This window comes from Temnothorax nylanderi, unplaced genomic scaffold (assembly GCF_030848795.1).
Source record: "Temnothorax nylanderi isolate EJ_2023f unplaced genomic scaffold, tnyl_v1.0 TNYL_tig0071_pilon, whole genome shotgun sequence".
NCBI lineage: Eukaryota > Metazoa > Arthropoda > Insecta > Hymenoptera > Formicidae > Temnothorax > Temnothorax nylanderi.
The window spans coordinates 600586-618618 of NW_027249133.1; the positions used below are offsets into that span (position 1 = coordinate 600586).

General features: G+C 37.2%; 4 protein-coding genes across 5 annotated transcripts in view; 3 read left to right on the forward strand and 1 right to left on the reverse strand.

The window, feature by feature from the left end:
* Positions 1-53: 53 nt before the first annotated feature.
* On the forward strand, positions 54-4984 carry C1q-vp (C1q-like venom protein). The gene is made up of 3 exons (XM_071708810.1): positions 54-214; positions 2162-2327; positions 2820-4984. Coding segments are annotated over exons 1-3 (489 nt in total). The 5' UTR covers positions 54-212; the 3' UTR covers positions 3141-4984.
* The window catches only part of Adsl (adenylosuccinate lyase), a 21465-nt gene continuing 8322 nt past the window's right edge, over positions 4891-18033 (reverse strand). The window contains exons 2-6 of the mRNA XM_071708807.1: positions 7021-7224; positions 6571-6853; positions 6151-6302; positions 5613-6011; positions 4891-5346 (exon numbers count right to left, since the gene is read on the reverse strand). Of these exons, the coding sequence (XP_071564908.1) occupies positions 5083-5346; positions 5613-6011; positions 6151-6302; positions 6571-6853; positions 7021-7224 (1302 nt within the window). The 3' untranslated portion in view covers positions 4891-5082. The remainder of the gene's footprint in view (positions 5347-5612; positions 6012-6150; positions 6303-6570; positions 6854-7020; positions 7225-18033) is intronic.
* On the forward strand, positions 7230-10383 carry Ssk (smooth septate junction protein snakeskin). The gene is made up of 4 exons (XM_071708811.1): positions 7230-7580; positions 9041-9247; positions 9560-9679; positions 9902-10383. The coding sequence occupies exons 1-4, from the start codon at positions 7530-7532 to the stop codon at positions 10001-10003; spliced, it is 480 nt and encodes a 159-aa protein (XP_071564912.1). The 5' UTR covers positions 7230-7529; the 3' UTR covers positions 10004-10383.
* LOC139773951 (uncharacterized) lies at positions 13288-17954 on the forward strand. Of its 2 annotated transcripts, none has more exons than XM_071708808.1 (4): positions 13288-13709; positions 14506-14719; positions 15237-15422; positions 16765-17954. In XM_071708808.1, the coding sequence occupies exons 2-4, from the start codon at positions 14627-14629 to the stop codon at positions 16987-16989; spliced, it is 504 nt and encodes a 167-aa protein (XP_071564909.1). In that variant the 5' UTR covers positions 13288-13709; positions 14506-14626; the 3' UTR covers positions 16990-17954. The 2 variants fall into 2 exon arrangements, with proteins under 2 accessions (XP_071564909.1, XP_071564910.1); XM_071708809.1 differs by lacking the exon at positions 13288-13709 and adding an exon at positions 13751-13955.

Sequence of the window (18033 nt, forward strand, 5' to 3'; positions counted from 1 at the left end):
CAATCAGCGAGAAAGAGAGCACTTGTCACGGTTGGAACGAGACGCAAAATGAAAGAAAAGGCTGGTGCCGACGTGCGATTCATTAGTACGTGCTAGGAGGTGATATAAAGGCGTACAGGGGTCCGATTCGGTCTGATTTGCCCTTAACATCAACTGAGGGAACAGCCTGATAGCGGGGAAAATCCGTCGCTGCCACACCACATTTTACCATCATGTAAGTTTGTTTATTTTATTGTTATATGATAAACAATTTATTATTTTCCATCAGTTGTGTTAGGCATTAATTGTAATTTTACTCTTAAACATTGCAACGAACGTATTTTTTCTTCATTTTGATAAACATACAATCTTAAAATTAATATTATTCTCCCAGTTTATGAGTTTTAAATAATAATTTAGACTTTTTATCGTTAGGCTTTTTAACATTAGGTTTTTTAATGTTTACGATCATATACAAACAATTTTTTAAAAGTTTTTAATAAACAAAAATTTAATTTTAAAAATTAATTATATTTCTATTTGTCTCATTATATATTTTATAATTATGGACATAGTTAAATAATATTAATCGAACATTCTGTTAGTTATTCCTGTAGCAAAAATTAACTTAGTAAACACAGCAAAATTATGATTTACATAAAGAAGTATTCGTAAATAGATTTGCAATACGATTAAATGCAAATCAATCTTTGTCACATTACATAAGTGCAGAAAATAAAAATGCGATAATCGTCGACCTTGCAACTAGCATCACTTTGCAGTTCCGGCAGTAAATCAATACAAATGATATCCTCTCTGCTATTACAAGAGGTCTAAGTTTTTCCATTATATTGTAATCACGTTATTGAAAGGCAAGTTCAAAGTATAACTGCGCGTTTCGTTCTGATAGTCAACCAACTTACTTTTATCTTCAATCGCGCGTATCAATATATTTCGCTTTCTTATGGCGGTGAAAGTTGATCCATTTCATCTTGCGGACAAATTTTATATCTCATACCCGAGAAAGTATTATTCTTCTATTAAATATTAAACACTGAATCGTGATTTTATTTATAATCGCAACATTTGAGTATTTGATTTATAATTATAAATAATATGGTAAAAATAATCTAAACATTTTACATTTGCAAATAGTAACCTATACAATTTTTTATTAAAAGTAGAGACATCTAAGTTTCGTATAAAGCAATTGATTGTTAAAATTAATTCCTAATTTCATTAAAATATTACAATATATTCTTCAAAAAAGTTTCATAAAACATTTATGAAAGAAAGACATTATAACAGAAAATAGAAAATAAAAGATTTGCAATTACTTGACGAAGGGAGAAAGGAGAGAGAAAAATAAAAGATACATGTAAAGGAGAGGACGAGCCTGGAGACTTGGCTGATTGTGAGAAGTAGCCGCAAGCAGTGAAAGTAGCGCAAACCACCGACTGAACTTTACCGAGAATGGTCACATTGGCGATTAAACGTCAGCCGAGCAAAAAAAGAATACGATACGAGCGCAAAAAACGCCTTTGCACGCCCACGTGACGCGTTGCGCAATAACGTGTTGTCGCTTCGTCCGCGTTGATGCTAATTACACGTATCGCTTCTCGCGTAATTTCAAATCGCAGTTAGATCTCATCTTTTCTCACCTTGGATTTATTTGTGGATCAGGACTCTGATCCAACTAATTAGTTTACACTCCTTTCTTATCAAACAAATGAGATCTTTAACAACTATGTATAATGTTTACTTTTTAAAACTCACTTTTAAAAGAATTCTCTTTACGTTAATTTACTTTTTATTGCAATATATTAATTTGGAGCTCAACTAGCAAGAGATTTAATAATAAAAAACAAATTTTCAAGAGCATAACGTAAAATATTATATATATAATGTTTATATTGATATATAATAATTAATAAAATAAATTAATAAAATAAATTAATAAAATTTATATATATATATATATATGTTTTATTAATTTGTTATGTATAGATATTAATTTACACATAATAAATCATTAAAGAAAAATGAATCACGCGCGCCTGCAACTTCTGTAAAAATTGTTTAGATAAAATTTGCAAGAATTTATTTCTTATTATTCAAGCATTTGTGTAGGATCAAGTCAAGTTTCGCTGACTAATGCACATTCGCTCATTTGTATAAACAGGGTGGTGTGGGCGGTGCTGATATTGGCAGCGGTCGTGTTGACCGATGCAGCGGTACCAGATCCACCGGAAAATTCTGGCATCACCACGGTCGGCTCCAAAAAATTGGCAACCGCCGCCGATTGCGCCGGACTTGTCGCTTTCTCTGCCATCCAAGGATCGGTGAATGTGAGTACAATAGCATAATTAAACAATCTCTAAACTAAAATAAAAGAAATAAAAATATATCTGCGAACTAAGATTCGATTATTATATAATTAATTCAAGATTGCGAATGCTCGAGATCACGAATGCTCTTGAATATATTATTATTCCTTAATTTATCGATAGTGTCATTAGTCATGGCGCGAGATGTAACACGATATTTATCGAGAGGATCGCGTATCAGTTTCACGTTCACGTCTTCATAACTGGCCACCGACATCTTCGTCATTTTATTCCGCGAAGTCTTAATCTATTATTTCATATGACTATTATTGCTAACGGCTCTTTGTCTTGTTTCTTTTGAATGTTTCTTTTTTGAAATAAATATTAATTTTAATAAGAATAGAAGAATTTTGACGATAGACAGAGAAAACTGATCTGATTTTTTTATAATTCTAAATTTGATAATTTTCGTGCACTTAGAAAATATTGTAATGTACGTGTAAATGTATACAGGAAGCTAAGCTCGTCCTTGCCGAGACGCTAGTGGACAAAGGAGTCGGTTACGCGGCGGAAACCGGGATCTTCACCACGCATTGTCCAGGCCTCTACCAATTCAGCTTCGCCGGATACGGTAGCACGGATCTGCGGCTGACACTGAAACGCAAACTGAACAAATCCGACAGTTGGAGAACGATTATCAGCGCCGGTCCAGGCGGAGGGAGCAATCTCGTTCTGTTGGACGTCGAAGCCGGCGACCAACTTGCCGTCTTCGTTGAATCCGGGAAGATTACCGATGGAGCCAGTTTTACTGGTCACCGCGTTTATAAAAGATAAGTTGGACCATTAAACAACAATCTTGGGCGAATTCAGGACCACCATTCAGAGAAACAAAATTGATATGTTATAAACTAAAACTGAGTCTAGAAAGATTCTTGATTATCAAGGTTGAAATATTTTATCAAAAATTTCGAAATACCATTTAGTTTAAAAAAGATATGTTTAACAAGAAGCAATTGTAAAAATTTGTTATATTTTATGATTCATCTTTTATCTTTTGGTTAGTAACATTTTAATTATATTTTTTTAAATCATCAAATATTACCCGATTGAAATTATAAGATTCTAAAACATAATGTCATGCTCTTAGACCGAGAAATCGCCAGATTGTCATTAAATGCATTTAAAAGTATATATATATATATATATATAAAAGAAAAAAAGGATTAAAAACGCTTTTGCAAAATCCTAGATTTTTTTCTACAAACGAGAGCTTTCTTGTGTGCTGAAATAGAGTTCCTAATTCGTAGTTCTAAAACTTCTCAATGGACTTAACATTCTGTGATAGCTATTTTCATTTGTCTAAAATTTCATTGATTTTATAATTCTCATTTCTTTAAGTAGAATGATAAAATATCTATAATTATTTCGTAAACTAACACGAATGTCTCCAGTTTCTAGCTTTCGCTTCGCATTTCTTTCGGTTCGCTTTCTAACATTTTTTGTTTACATTTTGTTTACTACTTTCACCTCGTCTCTTGATTCGTTTTTCTTGATATTTTATCGCTTCCTTATTTTCTTCGCTACGATTAAGAAACAACTTTCTCCATTCAAAATTTACGCGTTCCTCTTTCTCTATATTTCTTTGATTTATATTTCTAGTACTGTCTAAGCTTTATAATTTCCTCTATTCGCTATCTTTCTTTTTCTTGGTTATTTCTACTCGGTTTGCCTCTACCTCTTTGCCTTCTTCGTCTTTTATTATCATTTCTTTATTTCTATTAAAATTTCTATATTTCTATTTCATATATTGCTTCTTTATCTATCTTTTTCGCTCTTTCTTCTTTTATTTCCTTTATTTCTGTCGATATTATGCTTTTAGTCTGTCAAGCTTCAGCTCTTTTACTTCGGTATATTACACCTTTATTATCTTTAGAAACATACTATCTTTCTTCTTATTATCTTCTTGCAGTGTCTTGACTTATCTTTTCTCTTTCATTTCTTCATTGAAATTTTCTTTACGCTTTATCGACAATTTCTACTTCTATTATTTCCTTTTATTTCAGTGTCATAGATTTCTCTTTTAAACTTATCTTCTCGTTTATTAGTTCCTTCATTTTTTTTCTAGTCTTCTTTCTCTAAAAAAAATAGACATATTCTCGTTCTTTCTGAATTTTCTTCACCTTGTTCTTCCGTCTCTTCATTTTTATCTTTATAATTTTAATATATCGTTTCCTTTTATTTTCAATTCTGTTTTCAATCTAGTCTATATACATTGGTTGCTCTATCTCTCTTTTCGTCTTTATCTATCTGTCTATCTATCTGTCTATCTATCTGTACATCCAGCTATCAATCTATCTATCAATCTATCTATCTATTTATCTATCTCTTGTATTTTCTATACTGTAAATATACATAATTGCCTGCTATCACAGCAGTTACGTCTGAGAGAAGACTTGTGAAATCGGCAGACAACGAAAAAAGAGAAGAGAGAGATTGCGGCAATAAAACAGAAGGATTACCGATTAATTAAACTCATTAGACAAGAGAGAACACGCGCGCGCGCAACTGCGACGAACAGTGCGAATTATTTTTCTATAATTTTATTAAATGTATCAATATAATAAATGTTAACGCGATGAATAATAAAGTTGTGCACGTATTTCTTATCACCAACAAAATTTCGTTAACAGTCAATCATATTCTTATACCCGAATAATAAGTCGGCATCACATACAAACTTCTTTGGAAGGAACATGAAGAGCTTTCTATAACACAATCAAATATGTAGTTCGACTTTTCCACTTTCCAATCCCTTGTAATTTTTGAGAATGGGATACACCTCTTCTTCGAGGAACTCGACAACTTGTTGCGGCGCCCTACCGACGAAGGTTGACGGGTCCAGCAGAGCATCTAATTGTGGCAAAATCGGCGCGAAATACGGATCTCTCCTGATCCTGTCAACCAGATCGTTATCCAAACCGTGTTGTTTAACCTGCTCTGCGGCTTCTTGCGACAACACGCGGATTTTCTCGTGGCAATCCTAAAGCAAATATATTAAAGTGATGTATATGCAAGATTAATTATCTATAATATTCCTTAAAATATTAAAGTCACACAAAGAATTACGTCAAATATACGATTGATTATAAAATCAACTGAAGATCAAAATTTCACATTTTGATTGATTGAATCATAAATTGATTAAATCAGTTATTCACAATTCAATATTCATTGACTAGATATTCTCGATTAAAAAAAATAAAGAAAATTATTCTCCAAAAATATCTAATAAAGTGCATTTCACACCTGTCTATCGCCACCGGCCTTCACCATGGCCACGATCACATTCTCCGTCGACATGAAAGGCAATTCCTGTGCCACATGCCTGGCGATGACCTTGGGATAAACGACTAATCCCTCCGTGATATTCTGGAGAGTCATCAGGATCGTGTCGGCCGACAGGTAGGCTTCCGCCAGGGCGAGTCGGCGATTCGCCGAGTCGTCCAACGTTCGTTCCATCCACTGGACCGCCGCGGTATGGAGGACGTCGTTCACGAGAACCATCAGGTGACGTGCCACGCTGCAACATCTCTCGGAGCGCATCGGATTCCGCTTGTAGGGCATCGCGCTGGAGCCTATCTGTGTACTCTCGAAGGGCTCCTCGATCTCCTTCATGTTAGCGAGAAGACGAAGATCCGTGCAAATCTAGGGAAATTAGAAAGGAAAAGATTAATTCGAGACCGAGTGATTTCTTCGCAGTGGAAGAAATAGATGTTTAAAGATGGGTCACATTAAAACCGCCACGGTTATATAACTGGCACGGATGCAATCAATTCGGGCTCACCTTGTGAACGCTCGCGCCGAGTGAGCTCAAAACGTTCAAACATTCGATGTCAACTTTCCTGCTGTAGGTCTGTCCGGTGACGGCGTAGTACTTCTCGAAACCGGCCATCTTAGTCACGAGAGCGTCCAATTGCTTCACCTTTTTCTCATCGCCTATTGATGTAACGAAATTTGAAAATTACATGTCACTTACACGCCTGTTACATTTACTTTTTACAATTTCTAGACATCTAATCGTCATAATTGCTTTAGCTTTCTCTTGAAATTCAAAGTTAGATCAAAATTCTGTAATTATTTTTCTAGAAGCTAATAAATCGTTCTTTAATGAAGATCATCTAAAAAATCATCTCAATATCATGTTTCACGAACTATTTTTTCCTGGTAAAAAACAAAGGGTTACAGAAAGGCTAAACGGACCGACCGTTAAAGAGCTGAAGGAAAGACGCTTGGGTGCCGGTAGTGCCTTTAACGCCGCGGAATTTCAGATCGTTCCTGGCGCGACGGATAGCTCTCTCGTCCATCACCAAGTCCTGCAGCCATAGCGTCGCTCTTTTGCCGACCGTCGTCAGTTGCGCGGGCTGAAGATGAGTGAAGCCCAAAGTGGGCAGACTGCGGTACTCGTGAGCGAATTTCGCGAGGCGCTGGATTACGCTGGCTAGCTTCGGAAGCAGTATGTCGAAACCTTGGCGGAGCACCAGGAGGTCCTTCAAGAAGAGATAACGTTAACAAATTAGATAACTACCAATTAGTTGAGCGAAAACACATGGAAAGGTGTGGCAATCGGTTATCAGTAATTAAAAATATAATTATATCTTGCTAGCAAGATAAATGAAGGAGAATATTTTTATGACAGAGTTAACGGGAGGTATACCGTGTTATCGCCCACATAACAGCTGGTCGCACCAAGATGGATGATGGGCGCAGCCAGGGGACACTGTTTGCCGAATACGTGAACGTGGGCCATCACATCGTGCCTCGTCAACCTTTCCTCCTTGGCGGCGGCTTCGAAGTCGATGTCGTCCACGTGTGCCTCCATTTCGGCGATCTGCTCCGGCTTGATCGCCAGGCCGAGCTCCTGAAAAATCGTCGATAAACATTTCTAGGTGACACCGTCTAGAAATCCGCTATTGCGAAAATGAAGAAGTACAACGTGATAATTTTACGATGCGTCCAGTTGAAATTATCATTTAGATAAGATTTAGATCGCGCATGTGCAGCTGCCCTCTACGATTCTTATCCCCTTTTCAACGTACTCTCCGTATCATCTGATTAGATAAAGAGGGCTTGGTTCTGCTTCGGAATCATCAAAACCCCGGCGCAAGTTTCATTTTGTTACGTGCGTTTTCACGGCGAGAGGAAGGTGCCGAGAAGTCTGCAAGCATGGTTTCCCTGCAGACTATTGCGAGTATAGTGATCAAAGTGCTAAAGTTGGTGAGAAGATTTTGGTTTTCGTATATCGTAATCGTGAAAAGTGTATATCTAATAGAAAAAAAGAGAGAAAGAAAATTCGATAGAGTATCCCATAACGACGATATCTTCTTCTTATCAATTCTGACAAATTCTTGATTTGAAATAAAACCCAGTGTATAAAATTTTGAGCAATTCAAAATATAAGAATTTTCAGTAATTAATTTGTAAATAAATAATATCATATTTTTTCTTTATTTAATTTTAAACGGCTATTTTTTAACAAGATTTTATCTCGAGATTTATTTGCAGGCATTCTTTGAATTGTTAATCGGATATTCACCAATACAAAAAACTTATCAAATTGAGCAATCAACAAGTTTCGACGAGCTTCACGATCAATTTGATAAACTTCTTCTTGGCTATGTAAAGTGTAAAAGCGGGTATTATTGTCTTGTGATATGACATACGCAGAGATAAAATAGTTTGAGATTAAAACCTCGGGTCCAATTAAATATCGAAAAGAATAAAATGCTAACGAGGTAATAAAACTTCGGCGCAGGAAACGTAGTTTCAATGTGACGCATGTCGTAAATTGTTTAATTAACGCGGTCAATGTATTCGATTAATCATAAAAAGGCGTAGACTGAAAAAGATCATCGTACACTCATTCAAGGGACATTCTTACGAGACGTATGAATCATTCTATCGCCCTTATCGGCGTGCGATAACGCATGTTGTTTAGCAAGCGATACGCTACGTTGCCGTCGTTTTTAGTGCGTGGAACTACAGAGTGTCCCAGAAAATCTATGGCGATAATAAGATTCTATCACATCTTGAGACAATTTTTTCCTTCGATTAATTCTTCCATAAAATTTTAAATTTTCGACATCAATCTTTCGGGGGGGCCTTAAAATAAGAGTTTCTTGTTCACATAAATATAAAACTACGTTTACTTAAAAAGTGAGTTTTTATCACTCACATATCTTCCTAAAACTTAGTTTCCCTAAACTTTTATTCGTATTTCTAACGTTTCAAAACATTTCTGGTTATATAATTAGAAAAGTAAATTTATTTTAAACTTGGACAATATTGCTTCACTATCATTACATAAGTTTCTGGGACATTCCACACACTTGTAAATACCCAAGCAAGATTAACACTATTAACAGCAGAATATTGCGGCAGATTGGCACCAACTGGGTTCGCATTAAGCTCATATTCTGCCAGCGAAGAGTACCGATATAATCTAACAGCAGATGCCAGCAGAATCTGTCATTTCGTAATCATTGAAATAATATTCGATTTTATTTATGAATGAAAATGGCAGATTCTATTCGATTTCTGCAGTTAATCTGTTCATATTCTATTAGCATATTCTGTTACATTTTTGCTAACAGTCTATTAATACAATTTGCAGCAGATGTTTACGACAGACCTGGCTATCTGTGTATATATTTTGAAAATTCGTCTATTTGCCGCAGGTTATCAACCTCATCATCATCATCCTGTACCGTACAGGATACGGCGGTGAGTTTCTAGGCGTAGGTGGAACTTGGAACTTGAACGAGGACAAGAATCCTGATGCCGAGATTGTCGCTTCCGGCGTATTCGTCGGGTTCTTCATCTACACGAGCGTCGTCCTCATCAGCTACTGTTTTGGCAATACCGACCATAAAAAGACTCTAGTTGTAAGTGTTTTGCTCGTTTCACTTGACAGGATGCGACGGATTTCGATTGAATAGTTCATGTTAAATATAGTGAAAACGAAGTATTGCATCATGTATCGCACATTCAATTCCAAAGTTTAAATACCATTTTTTATATAAGACATATCAGAAGCAGCGTTCTTTTCACAACTTATAGACTTTCTGTTAAATATCGAATGTACATTTTTTTTCTTTATCCAAAGGTAGTGTTACATCGTGCAAAATTGTGTGAAAGTTCAATAATCTTAAACAATTTTGAAACAATTTAATCAAAACGTGTCGTCTTCTTTACAGGAAATCATCATGAATTTCGTCGGGACTTTCATGTTTGTTGCCGTGGGCGGAACGGCCCTTCATTACTGGCATGGTTATCAACCTGAGCAGAAATTCGTATATGATGCGCCAGAGAGGCAGGTAAGTCGAATTAACTTATAAGGTAAAATTATAAAAAAAAAGACTGAAAAGTTAAAAGCTGTTGGCGTAAATTTCCAGATAGTTATTATAATAAACATCCGTTTTATTAGAAAAACAAATTTGCTGAAATCTGTCTTATGAAATACGTTTACCATTTTATTTCTCCACTAAAATCAGCGACCAACTGCGTCGTATTAAACCGCAAAAATTCTGTAATTCCAGATTGGCTTGGCTGTGGGCTCGTTGTGCGTTTTAGAAGGCGCAGCGTACCTGATGGACTTAATATTAAGTTTCCTCCATTACGCTAAGGATGAATTTCAATAGAAGGGAAAGTATTGCGAGATAAACATCGTTTTAATAGCGACAATATTTACGAAAAACTTCCGTTTCATTCCCATCGAATCATGTTACAATATACTAGCAATATACGCTAAGAAATAGAAGTTTTCATATATTAAAACTCTATTACGATTAAATTCGATTATGTCTCTGGGTATATTGTTAGTCACGTTTCTGTACGGAGGTTTCTCTCTTCGCAGAAAACGCAAGTAACCTTGTCCTTCTTCGAGGAGAGACAAAGTTTCCCCATTGTACGTTTTTATACATATTTATTCATACAGACATATACTTTCCATTGAAAATACATGTAACGTATACGAAATAAAGTTTATTACAAAATTTGTAATAAAACGGCTTAAAATACATTTTTTCGTGCATGTTTAAATCTTCGTTACAGCAATACTCCTCAATTATTATTATTTATATCTTATAAATAAACATTTATAGACTTTTTTCAAGGTAGTAGTATTTTTAGGTATCTTCGCATTGCGACGCCTATGAAAATTTGTTTCTTCTTGACATGTCCGTTACATTTTTCCGCGTTTAACGACCGATAATACATATCGGGCGATTATTATGCGCGTGCCCCCCTTTACTTAACGAGGCTCAATCGTGGAAACGAAAGAAATGCGGAGGAAGAAACGTAGACAGTGTGACGAAAAATATGACTCACGCCCTTTTCGAGGCAAACACAGCTCCGTAACGTTCCACCGGATGATTTCATCATGGGCCCTTTAAGATCCCGTCGTGCGCACCAATTAATCTACTTGACCTGGCGATCGTCGCGGATGACCGGCGCGATTACACACCCACCCACGAGCCGGGCACGTAATCACGTTAATTACGGAGGTCACGCCTAATTTGACTAAGTTGTAAACCTAGTATGTAACAGGATAAATATCCCTTGAATAAACTACTTACTGAGAGGAGAGAAAAAAGTGCTGAAAATTAACTAAGATCTTAAATTTAAATATCTTTTTCTTTTATTCTTATTTTATTATTCGAAATTGCATTCCACATAATTGCATAATCGAAGGTAATATTCTGTTTATTTACTAGGCAGAATTTGAAAAAAACCTCTTTTCGTTTAAAGAATTTTATAGAATTTTTAACACCAAAACAAAGCTTTTAAGATCATTTAAACTTATTTTTTATAAAACGACTTCAAGAATCAACTCCTACAATATTGGACAGTACTTAAGAAACAATCTGTTAAGTATACAATACAGAATTTCAGAATTGAATTTGTTAGAGTTTTTCTGCTATCCTGCAAATCTTCAATAACACAACTATCGTAATTAACTTGCATTATTTTCATTACTAAAGACGGAATAAAAGACAATTAAATCTAAAGACATAAGCATGTCTATAGACGATCTTCCGTCTCTTCCGGTTTACGTATCCCATGCCATTGTCTAAAGACTCTAAAGTACCTAGTCTAAAGAACAAGTCAATACGATAAAAAAAACTGACGTTATGCGTATTGTCGGCAGATAAATTACTACTTCAGCATTTGTATGCCCGTCGTAACCGTGCAATCGCATACGCTTCGTAAATGTTTCATTGAGGACGAGTTGACATAGATACCCAGTAATCGCGATGTATGGAAAGTCAGAGATTGCAGCTCGTCGTGCAACATTCTACCATGGATCGATACCACGACGATTCGTTTCTGGCAATGTTGGCTAAAGTGAGTATAGCCTGCAAAAGCTACAAGTTGAAGTCGTATATACTCTTTGTAGGTAATAACCTTCTTTTTATAGACAACGCAAATATCGATAAGTGAAAAAGAAGCCAATTTTGCGGAAATGTGCGGATTGGTTTCAATTCTAGATGAAGAGTACATTAATTTACATTAATCAATTAATTCTAAATTAATTTATAAATTCTTTAAAACTTTCCCTTAACGTTTCGTCTTTATTAGCGCGTGTAACAATTCTTGAGAAATTAATTTTTCATACGCAGCACGCTGATAAAACATGACGAAATGATGCATTGATACGCAATTGCTTAGATATATTCGTTAATTCGAATTAATTGAAGTTCGATGTAATTAAAAACCATAATAACATTAATGTTTTTCAATCATTGACATTCCAGTCGTATTTCATGGAGATTCTACTTGTCGCGCTCCGAATAAAGAGTCTAATCAATTACAGTACAGCAAAATGTTCTAGTAATCCGGAATGTTTGGTAATCACGCGAGGTAAAAATAACTGCGTCGCCATAATTATGCGAAGCAGCAATAAGCGCGCGTTCGCGTGTAATGCGATAGCGAGCCTTTTCGATACGCACGCCAGGCAGGCAGGCAGCCCGCAGAATTACGTGTGTCCTTGCACCGCTGCAACGTCAAAATATAACGTCATGAAATAGGATCGAGTGCGTTTCCAGCGAAGGAAGTCGCTCTCGCGGAAATTCATTGTGAATTTTATAGCTCGCGCTGTATTTGTTATCGCGTGCAACTGCGTTTCGATATAGTAACATGAGTATGGTCAGTTAAAAAATGGACGGCAGAGCTGAATCGTTAAAAATCGAGAGTATTAACACGAAGAATATATTTCGAAAATTGAAAGAAGAAGAACAAAAGATTGTTTAAATAACGAGCGATTATTTCACGCTCTGCTTCTACCAGCTTCAGTCTGGAACTCCCTGACGTTTCGTTAAAAATCAATTGTTATACGAATTTTATACGAATTAAAAGAGCCTGTTCTTTTTCATGATTAAATCACTACAGGAAGCTGGAACGAAGATTCCTCAATGAGCGCCTGACTTACAACGCACCGTTATTACGCACGTTCAATCGATGACGTAACAGGGCGTGCACGAGAAGAAGAAAATACTTGGCGCGCGCCCGTGACACATCGGCGGTATACGGAACAAATATTTAGGCAAGCAAAAACGCGGCTGGAAATCTGGCGATGTGGAACGCTACCATGCATGAAGGAGCCCCGACCTCCTTGCGTTTCCTTTGCCAAATAACGTCTTAGAGAGGTGTGACATTTTTTTTTTAAATCCATTTAAGAAAGCCCGGCGCCGATACCAAGTTGGGAAAAGAGAAAGGGCCCGGTCGCGACAGCGCAACGCGACAACATTTGCCGAAAGTTAGTTGGTGATCTTCGGCGCGAGACGAGCGAAAGCTAACAGCGTCGCTGGCTAGTGCCTAGTAGTATCGAAAACGTCGATTCCATCGGCGGCGGCGACCGCACGCCCAAGGCGCGTACGACCTGCTCGTAAGCGTGGGACTCGATCGTAACGCCGATGTACTTCGCCTGCGCGCGCGGGGAGTCGTAAAGCTATCGTAAAGTGTCGCGTATATTCGCCGTACGTTCTCCGCGTTTCAGTCCGAGCTGCACCGCTGCACGACGCGGGCACGGCACGTTCCCTCCTCCTCCAACGACGACGACGCACGCGTCGCGACGCGCAACGATCCGCGCGCGTTATTAAACCTCGCGCTTCCGGCGATCGGCCGCGTGCGTGAAGAGTGAAGAGTGAAGAGTAGAGTCTCTGGACTTGGAAGTAGAAGATAACAGAGAAAGAAAATAGAACGCGACGCATTCCTGACGGTCCAAGACTTCGTTTGACGCAGCTCGACTCGTATTTCTCGTGTAGCAGACACTCGAAGTGAAATCGCGGGTATCGCTCTGGCGAGGCGATAGGAGGTGACGGTACACGTGGACGGAGCGCGTGTCAGGTGAATCAATGGACGGAGTATTTGTTATTCAGCGTACTGCGCGCGGCCTGAGGCCCATTTAGATACAACGAGTTTTCAGCCGCGGAGGCCACGACTCGTGGCGTAACTCCGTATTCATTCCCATAAAAAAAAAAAGGAAATAATTAGACGAGTGGAATCCATTTTTCGAAGTTACGAAACACGTCGTAGAGGAATGCGCCGTATTAATGTCGCACTTTGTTCCTCTATACGAAGAAGATTTAGAAGGTTAATTTAAAGAGGATTCCTTAATCTTAATTTAAACGAATCAAGATTTTAAAGGAAAGATTGATTCTCAATTTTTCTTTCGTTTATATTCGCGAAACTTTAAACTATTATACACCTGAAATATATGTAAAATTGAGTTATCTTTATCGCGCTTAATTACTTATTTTATGCTATATAATAATGTTCGTTTTTGCGACACTCCTCAAGTGTCGAGGAGTGTCATTACTTTTTATTACTACTACTTCAATTAGTATAAATACTTTACATTTAATTACTCTAACACCTTAATTTAATTAACTTATTTTAATATCCTACCGGAATCATTTAGTGCCAGATATCGCGATATTCAACGATTTGCGATTTTAATATAATTTACGACGCATTTCGCCAAGGAAAATCGACCTGGAATGGACGGAAAACACAGTGAAATATCTTATCGCGCGAATAATCCGTGCTATAGTCTTTTGCGTCGTATACACCGCGCCTTCGACTCTCCGATTTACGTGCGGCTCCCCTAAGGGCGATGTCTATCGCGCGTTTCTCGTTTTAGGGTCGCTAAGACCGAGGGGTAGAGCTGGCACGCACAGGGAAGAAAGAATCGATCGTCATCAAATCGAACTGAAAAATTCTTCAAACTGGGCGACGGAAGAGGAAAACATCGAAGGGTAAGAATGGCGGACGAAGCGCAGCAGAGTCAGCAACCGACTACCAAAAGGCATAAGATTCTAAGTCATCTACCCATCGCCCTTAAAGTGCTCGAAGTGGTGAGTACCTTTTTAATTTAATTCGAATAGAGAGTAACGTAGATTATACACTGTTAAAGTATTAAAGGATGAAATTTAAATACCTTGAGTTAAATAACATTTTGTTATTTTTAACTGCCGTGTCGAAATTTATTATTTTAAACAGTATTATTTTAAATATTGAGTATTAGGAGCAGCGGCGACTTATAAAAAAATGATTAAAAATGATTCAAATACGAATTTAACAGTGCAGCGCGCTTCGTATCCCGTTGAAAGTTTCGCGCGAAACTTCGATAAATACGATAAAGTATCGATTTAACTGGCGGGAATCGCAATTTTCATCGAGGTTTCCGTGTTTTAATTCTTGATTTCTTGGTTCGTATCACGACTCTTGATCTAACATAACACGACGACGTATTTTCCTTCTCATTCGTTATGCATCACTCGTCCTATATTATTCTTCATTATTTCGATCGCCGTCCAACGTAGATAGTTGTTCAAAACACTTTTTCTTACGTTTTAATACATTTCGATGCAGATACTGGCCATTTTTGCGATCGGTCTGGCGGTGGACCCGATGAACTCGTTCCAGCGCGTTTTCAACAGGCCGCGATTCAAGCTGGACGACGTAGCTACGATCTACGTCACGATCGCCGGCTATATTCTCATCAATGCGCTCTTCATCATCAGCCACATGCTGGGCGATCGCGTGCCGAAACGAACGGTAATGCCTCTCCTCTATGAAACATAACTCCTCATTACAATTTAAGTAACATATACTTTAAACTTCTGCGCCTCGCCCTTGTGGCGCATTTGCCATCCGCGGCCTCCTCGCAAAGAAGAAACTTAAGTTTATACTACGCATCCTCGTGCATACGAGGTATATAAGAGTAAAAGACTATAAGATGATTTCAAGGATGATCTTTACAATTCTGAATATTTCAAGATTTTTTATAAGGCGAGCAGAGATCGATTTCGAATTAATTGTGAAATTTCCGTAGATGAGATTTGAAAATGATTCAATTCAACATTCGCTTCGCACACATCGAATTTTCTTTCTTCTATAAAGAATAATATTCAAAAAATAAATATCCACGAGGAAAATATGTAGCACGTATTTGTGTTAATTGAATTTTTTTGAGGAATATTCTTTCGTCAATTTTCTGCAGGCGTCCTCGCGAAGATTAACAACCGATGCTGTAAACACATCCTTGTTGTATTATTACTGATGTAAACATGTGTCCTCGTTATATTATGTCCATAGCGAAGAACGCCACACAGGCCGCGACTAGATACCTAGTCATTTGTACAGCTGAGTCATTACGGCGGCCTGCGGCGCGGTGTGTGCGTTAATTAGCAGACGCATCAAGGCCTCGTTGCGCGAGGCACGCTACACTTCGAATGTTGTTTTACGTTTTACACGCCGTTTAAGAATGTGTCGCCGAGCGAAAATCGCAACGAGATCGGGCACCTCATCGTGATACGTCGCTCGTGAATCATTGCGAACTTTTCAACTGTGCAAATCTCGTGTTACGTATGCGCCGACATATTGTATTATAGCATGCATAATCGATGGCATTTGCGGCCGTTATCTTGAACAAACAACGGAAAAATATCTCAGCCTCGTAACCGCAGACGCGAGGATAAATAATAACAAGCTTTTCTGATGTGCGTAATTCGATTTAATAATTAATTAAATCGCGATGTTATTAAAAAAAAAAATTAATAAATTCTCGCATTAATATAACTCAGAAGTGAAAAACGTAGTACATTTCAGGGATTGGCGTGAAAAGTAATATCTTTTCTTCAGTTTGAATGACTAAGATAAAGTTTCTTGTTAAACTTACTAAAAGAAAGTTGGCTAAATTGCCGAGAGTTGTCAAGATTTGCAAATAATCGCGAAATTAAATTTCCAGCGTCATGCTGGCGCATCTGCGTGCGTCCTCCGGTTTATTTCCGCCGGTTAATTAAAAAGTAAACATAGAGCGAATCGCCCCGGAGTTTCTCATCACGCTAACGTCAAATGCAAATCGTGCATTTAATTCACGTTTAATTGACTGTTACAGTTGCTGATGTTCGCGGCCGTAGGCGCGTTCATGCACGTGGTGGCCGGAAGCTTGATGGTCCACAATTGGCGCCAGATGAACGGTCCTTACTATTACGTGCACAACAATGAGATCCATCCCAGCAAGCAGTACATGGACATGCTTGTATCAGCGGCCGTGTTTACATTCGTGAACGCAGCGGTATTTGTCGCGGAAATTACCGCCGTTATAAGATACGCGGCGTGAATACGTTCTTCTCGCGAGAAGAAAGTCCGTTGATCCAAACGAGTTGAAGGACTCGCGAGTCCTGTCACCAAAGCTATGGATAGTCCATTTTAAAACAGACAGAAGAAAAAAAAAGTAAAAGATTTTAATCTCTTAATGTTTATTGTAATTATTATTATAAGCAGTTTCACCAAGCTTTCTGAAATTTACGTCAACGACCGTCAACTTGATGCTTCAATATTTTATAAATCAAGAAATTAAAAAAATTAAAGATAAAAAAAAGATTGTGTTTGTTGAATTGTCACGGTTTCAATATTGTCTATTGCAAGGAAAGATATGTGGTGAAATGAATTGTAAACTCTTTTAAAAGTATTATTTTGGTAAAATTACCGAACACATTCATATAAAGTCATATTAGACGTAGTAATGACATAATATTATATTTGTTATCACAGTAGTAGCATGTAAGGTCGTGTATATGCGTGTAATTATCGTTAGAAAAGATTTAGCAATTAGTACAATTAGTATAGTTACAGTAATTATCTAGTAACGAGACCAACTGCGAAATTGCAATCTTCGCGCACAACAGCTGCGATTGCCGAAACATTCTTTGTTTTTGGGATAAAAAAAATATCCATTCGCGTACAAATCCGTCCATTTTTGTACCTAAAGCGTTTTATTTCTACAAAATGTTGCAATATACAAACTATAAGCTATTTTTTTAAGTGTGGAATCAAAAGGATCTCTTTCTACGTATTTTATATTTAACGGTAACTTATCTGTGTTTCTTTATACATCTTTCTATATGTAAATTATGTCTATTTATCAGGTTGCAGCTGATAAATTTGAAATTTGCAGCAACATTGACAAGGATGCACATGCGAAATCTGTTCATTAAAGTTTCATGCTCTATATGTATTTTCTTTTTTATCAAATGCTTGTATTTTGTATAAAAATAAAATAAATATAAATGTGTAAAGATTAAAGTTTATTGAATATTTATCTTATTTCATCGAAATGTGGAGAATAATTTTTGGATGTCTCTTAACGTGCGTTTTACATGCA